This window comes from Salmo salar, chromosome ssa12 (assembly GCF_905237065.1).
Source record: "Salmo salar chromosome ssa12, Ssal_v3.1, whole genome shotgun sequence".
Classification (NCBI taxonomy): domain Eukaryota; kingdom Metazoa; phylum Chordata; class Actinopteri; order Salmoniformes; family Salmonidae; genus Salmo; species Salmo salar.
Genome location: NC_059453.1, coordinates 61,332,425 through 61,346,285, shown reverse-complemented (window position 1 = coordinate 61,346,285; position 13,861 = coordinate 61,332,425). Strand labels below are relative to the sequence as shown.

The following is a 13,861-nucleotide window of genomic DNA, read 5'->3' as shown; positions in this document are numbered from 1 at the left end:
CTAACTGATATAGGGTGTAATCATTAGTCCATCAGTATTGGACAAATAAAGGTATGTTTATCTCTGTTTTGTTCCGTTTAAGAAAAGTTAACAGAATTGGTGGAATGAATACACCCCTGATCACGAGTAAACACAGTTCACTCTCATAACAACCACGTTGTATTCCTTCTGTTCGCTTCGTTTGTGGACTTCAATGCACAACACATCAGCTGCATGTGAACAGGCGAAAAAACCTTTCCACACACAGCCTACATCGTTGTCACCATATTAGCTAAATAAAAGTCACCGCTACAATCATGCAGTAAAGGTAGTGTACACTCAGTAAGTGGTTACACCGGTGGGCCCCGGACAATAAATTAGTAAAACTAAAAGCTTACCATGACTTGGAAGAGTTGTGTTGGAAAGTCATAGCCAGCTAGATAACATAGCATCCCTCTGTTTGAGCAGGGTGTTTCAGTAGGCTTAACTAACTAGCTGTATTTGCTAGCTAAGTAAGTGAAACTGGAAAAAAATTACTCTCTAGCTCTATTTCTTTCTTGCTTCTTCATTTTGTAAGAAATTAATTTGTTCAAAACTGTTCAACTATTGTCTTTCTCTTTGAGTCAACTACTCATCACATTTTATACACTTTAGTGCTAGCTAGCTGTAGCTTGTGCTTTCAGTACTAGATTATTTCTCTTATCCCTTGATTGGGTGGACTACATGTCAGTTCATGCTGCAAGAGCTCTGATAGGCTGGAGGACGTCCTCCGGATGTTTATTTTTATTTTTTATTTAACCTTTATTTAACTAGGCAAGTCAGTAAAGAACAAATTATTATTTACAATGACACCCTACCCCAGCAAAACCCTAACGACACTGGGTCAATTGAGCGCCGCCCTATGGGACTCCCAGTCATGACCGGTTGTGATACAGTCTGGAATCGAACCAGGGTCTGCAGTGACGCCTCTAACACTGAGATGCAGTGCCTTAGACCATTGCATCACTCGGGAGCCCATAAGTTGTCATAATTACTGTGTAAGTCTATGGATGGGGGTGAGAAACATGAGCCTCCTAGGTTTTGTGTTGATGTCAATGTACCCAGAGGAGGATGGACGATAGCTGTCCTCCGGCTATACCATGGTGTTACCCTACAGAGTGCTGTTGAGGCTAATCAGTTATTTGGTGACGTGATTATATTTAGTATAGTTTTATCTAAAAAGGATAACTTTCTTATGTTTTACAATATACATTTTTATGAAATTCACTACGGAGGATGGTCCTCCCCTTTGCTCCTCTGAGGAGCCTCCACTGGTCAATCTTGGTGGGACAAACTAAACTCTTTTTAAGATGCATGCCAGCAATGTCACTACACAACACAATAAACAATACATTAATTGCACTATAAGGGTGACAACAAAACAAAAAACAACCCTCACAATATCAATTGGAATTACATGGGTCTATTACTGAACCTTTTGTTGAAAACTAATATTTCAATGGGAAGAGACTGTCACTGGCAAACATAGTTACAGACCCAACCACATTATACAGTATAGTATCCTCTCCTGGTCAAGAAAAGCAAATTAGCTAATTTATGCAGCAGCATACAATACATTTTTGGACTCAGTGTTGTTGTGCTGTGCTCACTTGAACAGGAAGGCGATGCAGCGGTCCTTCTTGTGGGCAAATTTTGGCATCAAAGGTGCTTTCAAGACAACTGGGAACTCGAAAAAAAAACAAGGTCGTCAGTGATCTTCAGGTCGGAGCTCTAGAAAGAGGCCGAGTTCCCGGTTTGGAATTCCGAGTTGGATGACCGTTCAAGATATATTTTCCCAGTCGGAGCTCATTTTTTTCCAGAGTTCCCAGTTGTCTTGAACTGAAGTCTGAGATTTCCCAGTTCCAAGTTTTCAGTTGTTTTGAAGGTGGCAGAAGTCATGCTGGACACGTGTCCAAGTTGTGGCTAAAAGACGACATTAATAACATACAGCTGGCGGGTTATGCACTCTATCGGCAGGATAGAAAAGCAGCCTCCCTCTGGTAAGACACGGGGTGGTGGCCTATGTATATTTGTAAACAACAACTGGTGCACAATATCTCAAATCAAATCAAATGTTATTAGTCACATGTGCCGAATACAACAGGTGCAGACCTTACAGTGAAATGCTTACTTACGAGCCCTTAACCAACAATGCCGTTTAAAAAAATATGAGTAAGAATAAGAAATAAAAGTAACAAGTAATTAAAGAGCAGCAGTAAAATAACAATAGCGAGACTATATGCAGGGGGGTACCAGTACAGAGTCAATGTGCGGGGGCACCGGTTAGTTGAGGTAATACGTACATGTAGATAGAGTTATTAAAGTGACAATGCATAGATGATAACAACAGAGAGTAGCAGCGGTGTAAAAGAGGGGGGGGGGGGGCAATGCAAATAGTCTGGGTAGCCATTTGACTAGATGTTCAGGAGTCTTATGGCTTGGGGGTAGAAGCTGTTTAGAAGCCTCTTGGACCTGGACTTGGTGCCCCGGTACTGCTTGCCGTGCGGTAGCGGAGAGAACAGTTTATGACTAGGGTGGCTGGAGTCTTTGAATTTTTAGGGTCTTCCTCTGATAACGCCTGGTGTAGAGGTCCTGTATGTCAGGAATGTTGACCTGTTTAAAGGTCTTAATCATATTGGCTGCGGAGAGCTTGATCACACAGTCTTCCGGAACAGCTGGTGCTCTCATGTATGTTTCAGTGTTATTTGCCTCGAAGCGAGCATAGAAGTAGTTTACCTCGTCTGGTAGGCTCGTGTCACTGGACAGCTCTCGGCTGTGCTTCCCTTTGTAGTCTGTAATGGTTTGCAAGCCTTGCCACATCCGACGAGTGTCAGAGACGGTGTAGTACGGTTCGATCTTAGTCCTGTATTGACGCTTTGCCTGTTTGATGGTTCGCTGGAAGGCATAGTGGGATTTATTATAAGCTTCCAGGTTAGAGTCCCGCTCCTTGAAAATGGAGAAGTGGCTTCTGTCTGGCCACTCTACCATGAAGACCTGATTGGTGGAATTCTGCAGAGATGGTTGTCCTTCTGACCATTGGGTTCTTGGTCACCTCCCTGACCAAGGTCCTTCTTCCCCGATTCCTCAGTTTGGCCAGGCGGCCAGCTCTAGGAAGAGTCTTGGTGGTTCCAATCTTCTTCTATTTAAGAATGATGGAGGCCACTGTGTTCTTGGGGACCTCGACACGATCCTGTCTCGGAGCTCTACGGACAATTCCTTTGACATCATGGCTTGGTTTTTGCTCTGACATGCGCTGTCAATTGTGGGACCCTATATAGACAGGTATGTGCCTTTCCAAATCATGTCCAATCAATTGAACTTACCACAATTGGATCACGCTGTAGAAACATCTCAACGATGATCAATGGAATCTTGATATATCTGAGCTCATTTTCGAGCCTCATAGCATGAGATCTGAATACTTATGTAAATTATGTATTTCTGTTTTTATTTTTAATACATTTGCAAAAAATTCTAAAAACCTGTTTTCGCTTTGTCATCATGGGGTATTCTGTGTAGATTGATGAAGATTTGTATTTATTTAATACATTTTAGAATAAGGCTGTAATGTAACAAAATGTGGAAAAAGTCAAGTGGTCTGAATACTTTCCGAATCAACTGTATCCTTTTGAGCTTGGAAAAGAGGCCATTTCAGTCCGATGCTTTAAATCCTTAAACCCAGACTTGGACCACACACCCTCTCCACCGAACAGCAGGCAGGCGAAGCAAAATAGTGATTGCTTTGCAACGCTTGCAGTTAGCCACTGATTACTTCCAAACCACTCACTGTTGAATACGCGATTTTTGACTTGTTGTGTAATGTTTATGTCCAATGGCCGATGAGCACCGATACGTTTATCTATAATTTATTTTCATATGACAAGGATTGAAAAGGATTTGCCAGTAGACTGTTGACGTGATTCATGATGATGACTGCTTGTCTAGCTTGCTAGCTAAGATTTTGAAAGTAACATGATCAGTCCAATCAAAGCTACGGTAGATATAATGTGATTTGACGTCATTTTATCTGTGGCCAATGACGTTGAGCCTTCTTAGATGGACACTTCTAATGTAAATATATGGCAGCACCCAAGGGGACTTGAACTGTCTAGCTCTCCCTGTAGATTCTGCGGTGACCTAGTGTCCCCATGAGTGACAGAACACTGAACCAATCACAGCGCAACTAAAGAAGATTACCAATGCCTACGCTCGGTATATTCCGCTGGCTGCCCCTCTAACCACAGAAACTACTGAGCTAGGCTGAAACAGCTGCCTTTTGGAGCTGCCTTACTCAAGAAAGAGAACGTTTGTATGCAGCATTATTAAGTAAAATTTTTTTACATTGTTTGCAAACTGGTATGTGACATGAATGAATGCCAAAATAACACGCAAAACAGGCAACAACAAAAAAATATACAGTACCAGTCAAATGTTTGGACACACCTACTCATTCAAGGGTTTTTCTTTATTTTTACTATTTTCCACATTGTAGAATAATAGTGAAGACATCAAAATGATAAAATATCACATATGGAATCATGTTGTAACCAAAAAAGTGTTAAACAAATCTAAATCTATTTTATATTTGAGATTCTTCAAAGTAGCCACCCTATGCCTTGATGACAGCTTTGCACACTCTTGGCATTCTCTCAAAATAGCTCTACATAATACTGAAATGCACAGCTGTTGGTTTCTTCCAAGAATCACAATCAAGTTCAGCGTGACCACCGCCGATGCAGCGCTCGTGAATCGTAGCCTTCACTGCTGTTAAATGGTAAATCATGCACTTTAGTGTCATCAGTGGCTGCTAAGAAATAGTTGTCTAGTCCCTCACGCGAATTAGTTTACACCTACTATTGACATTTCTGGACCAATTAGCATAACATCAAAACAAACATTAGGGAATGATTTGTTACATAGACATGTAAAATAGATCATCCACACTTGCATTGCATGTCAACAGGTCAGCCTACAGGTATAATATGCTCTTGTTTTGCAGAAAAAATGTATATTGTCAATGTCTGAGATTAGATTTTTTTTCAAATAATTTGCATAAACATGATATCAGATTACACATGTCAAGCCTTATAAGTGACAACAACCAGGTGGACCTGTTTAGAGTATGTAATGAACGGAAATTGACTATTTCAGTCTGTAGTTGTATTTTGGTCCCAGTTGCCCTGTTTAAAAGATAAGTACATTAAGAGATTTCCATTGGGAGCAATGACCAGCCTCTGCATTACTCACCGGAAGTTGCTTGGCTGCATTTTGTCCCACAAGGTGCCAGTCTCCATGGTGACTAACTTGTAACTGATCTATATTTTCTATTTTAAAATAGTACACTTCACACAAAAGAGCACTGGAAATCAGATTTCTTAGTTATTATGAAGTATTACTGTGTAATAAATCAAGTTAATGTTGAACTCATTTCTGCTGTATAATAGTTGTTGATTGATATGTTTCACTTATGCAAATACACATTCATTGCAATTGTCAACCTTATCTCCATTTTATACAGGATTTTGTAGTAGTATGAGAGTATACAATACAAATGAATAAAGATAAACTCCATAGCTCTGTTCCAGATTACTTTATTAGCATTTTCATTTTCTTTTTTTTCTATTGCTGTCAAAAACACACATTCTCATATAATCGCATAGCACATTTCCCTTCTATTTTGAGGTGAGTGTAATGTGAGCAGAGTATGTAGTGCTGCTACTGTGGCCTTTGACTGTTCTGTATGTATCTATAATCAATCCTATTGGTGGTCCCTCTCTGGCAGGATATTTTACATTGAGAGTTCCATGACACTATACAAAGACCCTCTCCTTTTTAAATTGTACTGATTGTTGTCCACTGTCTCTCAAAGCTAAATCAAATAATGTCCTTCGACTGGAGAGAGTACCGTGTCAGAGATGTTTTTTTTTTTGTGGATGATCACAAAAAACCTTTTGCTTTGTTTTTGCCACTTTCCATTTACCCATTTTATTGAATGATAAGTTCAGCTACAATTTTTTTTAAAAATATAATTTAACTGTAAATCAAGGCCTCAAGTGGTGTATTGATAAAAAGGTTAAATTTACTGAAGTCTGTGTTCATGCACTGCGTGATAGGACTATCGTGTCTGTGTATGCTCATGTATGGCTGTCTTTGTTTTGTATTTTTTCTTCAATGAGGAATGATCGGTTATTGAAACTAGCACCATGATCACATCCTGTGACTAAGTTTGCTATCTAAAAGAGATTTCATCAACTTTTAACATTGCACAAATATATACTACAGGCTCTCTGCTCTACAGAAAAATTGGATCTTAAAGGGTGAAAGGTGAGCAGCAATTATGGAGTATGTAGCTTTTAACACATTTTTTTCTTATTTTGTATTGTATTGCTACATCTGAATCTGGAACAGGTGATTGGTACCTAACTATTCTAGTCATCGTGGTCATCCCTGCCATGATCCCTGTCATTACTATCATGGTTGCCATCCCTCTCACTCCTCTCCTTCTCCTTCTTTGATTCCTTCACCACCTGGAGGAAGAGAAGAAGAGAAACAGACCTCAGTCAAATTCCACCACTTCCTGCAAATGCTTTCTCGTGAAATTTCACTGTATAATGAATATCAAGGTGGACATGGAAAGTATGGAACACATTTTCTTGATACCAGGGAATATTTGGAATGTTTACCTCTCCATCACGAGTCTCCACTGTCTTAATCACCACAGGCTTCCTGCTAGGGGTGTCTGGGGTATGGTCATAGCCTATGAGGGGATAAGCCAGATTTAGTGACATAGATACTGTGCATGATCATTTATATACATATCATAGATTCTGGATATGTTAAATATAAAGATAATATTGGCAAGTATATGTGTATTTGCATGGAGAGGGAAATAAATTGAGAGATAAAGACTAGTATTATTGGCAATATGATGGAACTCACCCCTATCACCACTACGGCCATACTGGGAGGGATGCATGGGAACAGTAATCCTAAAGAGAAATGAAGCAATAGGTTAGCTCAAGAATGTGTTCATAATCAGCTGCGAGTAAGGATGTCCTAACCCTTATCCTCCTCACCTGCTCTCCTCTCCCTCCAGCAGCTTGCGGTAAGTGGCGATTTCTATGTCCAGGGCCATCTTGACGTTGAGCAGGTCCTGGTACTCCCTCAGGTGTCGGGCCATCTCGTCCTTCAGGTGGTGGATCTCCTCCTCGTGGCGGACCACGTTGTCCTGGTAGTTATTGGCCTCCACGCCAAACTGGTCCTCCATCTCACGCATCTGCCTCAGCAGAGCCTCGTTCTGAAAAATACACACATACATACAGTGAGGGCAGGAGGAAATGGGGGGATTTTATTAAAAGAGTATCTTGCATCTTCAGGATGCCCAGCCCACATGGGCTTATACAAATACTGTATTCCATCCCTGGGGGAAGATTGTGGGAGATTTTTGGGGGGGAGGAAATTATAAGGGATTTTGCTCACTCGCATCATCCTCTACTTACATGCATGACCCACTTGGGTGATTCATGGCTGGCAGTCATTTTGGGTTAAGCCTGAGATCATTGTACTGTTGTTGCTCACTCAGCCAGTGTAAATTGGGGTTGATTACAGACAAATAGGCAAGTTCTATGAGGCCTCACCGTGCTCTTCAGTGCATCAATCTCACAGCTGAGGGACTGCATCTGCCTCCTGTGCTCGTTTTGCTCTTGCTTGGCCTGCCTCATAGCATCAGTGTTACGCTTGGCAGAGTCTGTCAGGTCAGCAAACTGCAGGAGCACAGAACAAACACACAAATAAGAACAGGTGTTACTCTGTGTGTGTGCATTCGTGTGTGTGTGCATGCGTGTGTGCGTGTGTGCGTGTGTGTGTGTGTGTGTGTGTGTGTGTGTGTGTGTGTGTGTGTGTGTGTGTGTGTGTGTGTGTGTGTGTGTGTGTGTGTGAGATTAGGTAGTTCAATTTTGTGTGTGTGTCCATTGTTCCCCCCTCACCTTGGACTTGTACCACTCCTCAGACTCATGCATGTTCTTGGAGGCGATGTTCTCGTACTGGGCCCTGATGTCCTTGAGGGCAGCGGTCAGGTCAGGCCTGGCGGTCTGGTCCACCTCCATCTTCATCTGCTGGGTCTGGAAACTCACCTGCACCTCCTCGATCTCCTGAGAAGACCGCAGAGCAAGTGAGAGGTTCATTGGAAAAAAAGTCCTCTAAATAGCAGGTTGAATCCAAAAAGGTATGATGATGCATGGATCATCATAAAGACCATGATTTGTGGTCGACCATCTCAGCAGCTGCATCTACCTCATCATGTAGTTTCTTGAGGAACTCAATCTCATCCATCAGAGACTCGATCTTCCTCTCCAGCTCCAGGCGAGACAAAGTGGCGTCATCCACATCCTGGTTTCAGATCAAACTGTTATTAGTAAGTATTTCCTCAACCCCCAAACAGGTTAAATAAATCTTATCGGCTTGATCAGATAATCTAACAGTGAGTGGGATGCATATAGTATTATATCAACAATGCAATGCCATCAATATTGTGTTTTGTCATACGTATCTTACTTTGTATTCATTAGCGCACACTGTTAAAACCGTACAACATTTTCTTTTGAATGAAAACAAGCATTTCTTATTAGAGTAGTTCAGATTAGTCCCTCGCCGTTTCGGTCTGTTTGTTTCCATTTGGTTCCTACAGATGTAGGATCTTAATTTGATCCACCTGTTGCAGGGGAACTTGCCTGCAATGCAGGACATTTAAAACTTGTAGTGTATTTGAGATTTAAAAGGCTTCTGAAGTTTGTAATTTCCACTTTGAAATTTTGGACTTGAAAAATGCATCGACCCCTACAAAAATGTCCATTAATTCGAATTCACATAATAATTCACATTTCCTGTTGATGCAGGATTATTTTCCTGATGTAGCAAGCTGGCTCAAATTAAGATCCTACATCTGTAGTGAAAACCCATGATTTCACGATTCTCAGAGTTGTAGTGTAATCATAATAATCAGCCAAACAGAAGATGTCACTGTTATGCAGGGCTATGAGGAAAGGGAAGCTTTGGGTTGGGCTCTGACATCACAACCGGCGAACCAAATGTGATTATCTAGGCTGAGTGATTCAATCAGACTTTTACCGTCAACTATTGACTCGCTGCCCAATATATTGATTTAGTGTACATTGTGATGGTTTGAGTCTAGGGTGTGTTTACCTTGCGGAAGACAAGCAGGTTGCTCTCAGCCTCAGCTCTCTTCTGATTCTCCTCATCCAGTCTGTAAGAAGAAAATACTTATTACAATCATACATAGGCCCATGGAAATTTATGTTGTAGATTCATATGATCTATTTATGGAACCTCCACCTTAGAGTACATAACTGAATGGAAATTAAATACACAACACAATCATTAAATACAGTATGTGACATCATATATTGCAGAACTTTGTAGTTAATAAACACACATTACCCTCTGTAACTCGTTATGGCACTTCAGAACTAATTTTATATCGTTCACAATACTTGGGTTATAGTCTAGGTTTCGTCCAGCACTGGACAAAGGAAGCTGAAGCCTTGGGACAGGACGAAACACAGTGCTAATTGCATAAGTGCTATCTGATTGTTTGTCCCAAATTGCACGCTATTCCCTACATAGGGCTCTGGTCAAAAGTTGTGCACTATAGGGAATAGGGTGCCATTTGGGATGCAGGACCTAGTATGTCTGGCTGGGAGTCATAGGTCTCCTCAGAAAGAAGCATCAGCTGGCAAAAAGCCTCTGGATCAATTTGGTAATTCACTGTCCTGTAAAAGGATTTGGGAGCGTATCCAATGGGGTCAGCAGCTGCTACATCCAACAAATTTGGCTAATTACCACTTCTTGGAGGTCATCTGGACACACCCTGTCTTAAGCCTGACAGCTCTGGGCCTTCTGCCACCAAAGTCTATACTACGTAAGCCTAATAGTATACTGACTGGTCTGACTAAGCCTTCCCTTTCCCAAATGTCAAATATACTTAACGTTTTATTAGCAGATTTCAACCGTAAAGATATAAAGCCTGGTTGAATAGATATTCGATTAGGTTAAAACAGTTTGATAAATCTTTTGGTTTGGTATTAGTCATCATAGGACAGGGTCATAGAACACAGTGTCCCTTCCACTATAGTGATGAGTCATCAAAATGATATCATAATTCCAATGATATCATTCAGTGCACACCATGTCCACTCTGTATCTAACATGGAATCACAGCAGGCTCGCTGGGGATTGGCTGTCTCTGTGGTCAGTCACTTGATTGCTTGGCGTGTGCATGTGTGTGTGTGTGTGGGGGGGGGGTTACTGCATGTGTGGGGCTTGCTGCCTCACCTCATCTTTAATTCATGCCATGTCGCAGGGGTCCTTTTTTCCTAATGGGGTCCCAGGCATCGTCCCATCACCACAGGGGGACACTGAACATCCCCTAATGGAGCCACTCTCATTGAGTCACATTGATTTTTCCAGATGCTATTTTTCTCCCCACCTACACCTCCCCCTCTTCCTCCCCTACTGCCTCTTCACTCTCTCATCCCCCTCCCTACATCTTTCCTGGCTACATAGTGTTCAGTCTATCCATCCTCCTCTTCTGTCATCTCTCTCCCCCTCTCTGGGGCAGGGAAGGGACATGGGGAGTGTTTGTGCATTTACATGTAGTTAGTGGGTGTCTACAGAAATTGTAACTCAAATGGGGGAAAAAAACTGTTTCCCATAACTGATTGTCTGGTTCTTCTCAAGATTGAGTTTGAAAGAAGAATATTGTGGTTTGGTTTGAAAGGGCTGATGGAACAGCAGTGTAATTTTAAATTAAATGTGTTATTGTCTATATTTACATTCCATGAATTCAGGAAGTTTCATCTTCCGTTTAATGACATTTGTTTGATTTAATAAAACATATTTTATTAAATAATCTGCCTCAACAGTTGCTGAGATGTCCATTGAAAGTTTGTAAATACTGTATAAATGGTCATGTAGAAATGTTCTAATACTGTAGTGCCTTGTTTTCCTTGGTGTCCCATTCATTGCTTGGTTATGATATGCTGAAGCACTTCATCTTGTTTTATGTTGGATCCTTCCTGTCCAATGCCATTACATTTAGCGTGTTTGAGCGCACACACACATACACACACACACACTGCAGTAATGCACAGAGTGCGGTAGTATGCTGCGGTGCTTTTGTGTTCATCCTTCCAAAGTGCCACACCCCAGCCAGCCCACCACTGCTGGTCTGGAGTTTTTGGTTGGAGCCCAAAGACCCCCGGTCCTGTATCAGTGTTTAAAATACAGCCTATACATATTGTGGTGTTATGGTATGTTTAAAGATTAGGGGTGGTGATGGGAGGGTGGTGGTGGTGTGAAAGTCAGACTGTACACAGTCACACACCCTGTCCCCTTCCCGACAGGCTCTGCCCAGAACGTATCTATCAACATCAGAGTCCAAAAAATTGCTAGTCTGCCAAATTCCTGAAATACACTCTCAATCGTTACACCCCCCTTTTCAAACACCACTACCTCCCAAAATCTCTCTACATCACTCATGAACTTCCCAAACAACCGCCCGCCCCTACTTCTTGCTCTCAAAATCTATCTACAGTACGTCACCCATGCACCCATGCACTACCCAAACATCCTACAACCCTCCCTTACCTTAACCCTCACTCCCCAAACATCTTTCACACCCCACCCCTCCCTCCCACTCTCTCCCCCATGTCACCCACCTCTGTTTGATAAGGTTCATGTCTTCGGCCAGGTTGTCCCTCTCCACCTGGTACTGGTCCCTCTCCTTTCCCACGTGGTCCAGCTGGGTCCTCAGCTCCCTCAGCTCCTCCTGGAAGAGCTCGGTGGCCCGGTTGGGCTGTCCCTCCTGCTGCTGACCCTTGAACTGGCTCAGCTCCTGCTGCAACCCGCTGTTCTGCTGCTCCAGGTAGTGCACCTTGTCGATGAAGCTGGCGAAGCGGTCATTGAGGTCCTGCAGCTCCACCTTCTCATTGCTGCGGGTGGCCAGGAACTCGGCGTTGACCGCGTCGGCCAGCTGAAAGTCCACCTTTTCGTAGGTGAGACGTGGCGGCTGGGTGCTGGAGCGCTGCCGCTGCTGGTGGTGGTGGTTGGAGGAGCGAGAGGGTACCACGGGCGACATGGAGCGCATGTAGTGCCCGCTGGACATTGGCATGCGGGAGTATGAAGGCGAATAGGAGGACATCGAGATGGGGTTGGGGCCCCCGAATGTGCGACGGTAGGAGGTGGAGGCGCGTCCTGAAAGGTGGTTCATTGAAGGTTGGCTCATGGTTGATATTTGGCGGCCTGTAATTTTGCTAACTATCTATTTCGAACTATCTATCTCGCCTTACTGTTTCTGTTTGGTGGAGCCGAAGGTGCCTGGGAGCAGGGAGTGAAGCAACAGGATGTCCGACTGAGGAGTGCTGGGGCTTTTATACACACGAGCTGGACATCCCATCTGCCTCACCCCCATCCCCCGCTGCCTCTCTGCAAACACCCCCTCCTCAGCCACACCCTACTTCCCTCCCTCCTAGTCTCCAGAGCCCCTGCCTCCTTCCTCTATCCATCACTCCTCAACATACATGCAGTCTTATGCCACTCCCCGGTCCACAGTAGCAGGCCCTCTTCCCCCTATGTTTTCTCTCTCTATCTCTTCCATCTGCCCCTCCCTTTTGTCCATAGCAGGAGGCCAAACTGTTTCCTACGTTAATGCCTTTATCTCTAAAGATGTCCCCATCGCCAAGCCCACCTCCCCCTCCTCACCTTGACAGCTGATATATCCTTTGTAGGATGCTGTGTCTGCTCCCTGCTTTCTTTGTTTTTAAATCATCTCCTCTGGTTGCTTTGTCCCACTCCTTGTCACTCTATCATCTGTCTTCTCTTTCACTGTTAATATCCTTCATTTATCTGTAATGGTACAGTAGATGTACATAAGTGATATCATCAGCATCAATTATGTAAGACATTGGAAAGTTTTTCAACAAAGTACTTTGTCCAAATAAATCCCAAAACAGACATTTGTTTTATTAATCAGGTTCTTATATCACAAAGCTCATTTGGTTAAGACTGCAGAGCTGAATTTATTTCCTCTTTCTGTCTCTTTCCCTTTATTTCCGCGGTAATGGAATATTATATTGATATTCTGACAGGCAAGGGCTATGACTGTGAATTGAATCCTGCATGAAAGACTGGTTTAGAGTGATCTCTGTTTGAATCCTGAGGGGTGAGATCTGCTCAAAAGCTCAGCAGATTTCAGAACAACACTTTGTTCTGCTCTTATATTTAAGATCCAGTCATGTCCTCTGAGCTCAGACACAATGACAATGTAAATGTAGTATTTTCATATTTTTGTGGGTGTTTTGTTCAAACTGAGACAAAGGGTTTTTGAAAAAATGTATATTGGTTGACCAGTCTAACTTTTATTGTAACAAAATTAAGGAAATACATAATGCTTATTTTGCAGTACATGGGTAGGCTCTGGACTGAGTAAGCCTTGAGAATCTGAGGGAGAAGCAGCAGGTTTCCAAGGTGATAGACTTCTTCATGTGTTTCTCATGAGTCCAGGGTGTGCTGCTGCAGGACAGAGAATTAGTGGTCTGGTGACAAAGAATTTAGAAAGTGACTAGGAGGAATGCTAGGAGTCCGGTAAGGTGTCATTAGCAAAAAACAACCCCCACTAGTGACAAGGATTCTAAGAAAATAAGTCAAAATTGACATTCCAAACAATTTAGTCATATTCAAAATATACAGAAGCATAATATGTTGATAATGAGTGAAATAATAACTTCTTACTGTATTGAAAATTGTATACTACAGTGCCTATTGCTCA

General features: G+C 42.5%; 1 protein-coding gene across 1 annotated transcript; it reads right to left on the bottom strand.

Annotated features, from left to right (window-relative positions):
- Window positions 1–5,593: 5,593 nt before the first annotated feature.
- LOC106565440 (plasticin) lies at window positions 5,594–12,454 on the bottom strand. Its single transcript, XM_014132581.2, has 9 exons — window positions 11,754–12,454; window positions 9,220–9,280; window positions 8,311–8,406; window positions 8,004–8,168; window positions 7,656–7,781; window positions 7,095–7,315; window positions 6,958–7,007; window positions 6,702–6,775; window positions 5,594–6,545 (listed from the first exon to the last, which is right to left on the bottom strand). Exons 1-9 carry the CDS (start codon window positions 12,317–12,319, stop codon window positions 6,447–6,449), a joined length of 1,458 nt encoding a protein of 485 aa, XP_013988056.1. The 5' UTR covers window positions 12,320–12,454; the 3' UTR covers window positions 5,594–6,446.
- Between the last annotated feature and the right edge of the window lie 1,407 nt (window positions 12,455–13,861).

Coding starts and splice junctions, on each gene's coding strand:
- LOC106565440 (XM_014132581.2), bottom strand. CDS start 12,319: ATGAGCCAACCTTCAATGAACCACCTTTCAGGACGCGCCTCCACCTCC. Junction 8,169..8,310: donor TCAAGAAACTACATGATGAG/GTAGATGCAGCT, acceptor CGGTCTTCTCAG/GAGATCGAGGAGGTGCAGGT. Junction 7,008..7,094: donor CTGGAGGGAGAGGAGAGCAG/GTGAGGAGGATA, acceptor ATTTCTCTTTAG/GATTACTGTTCCCATGCATC.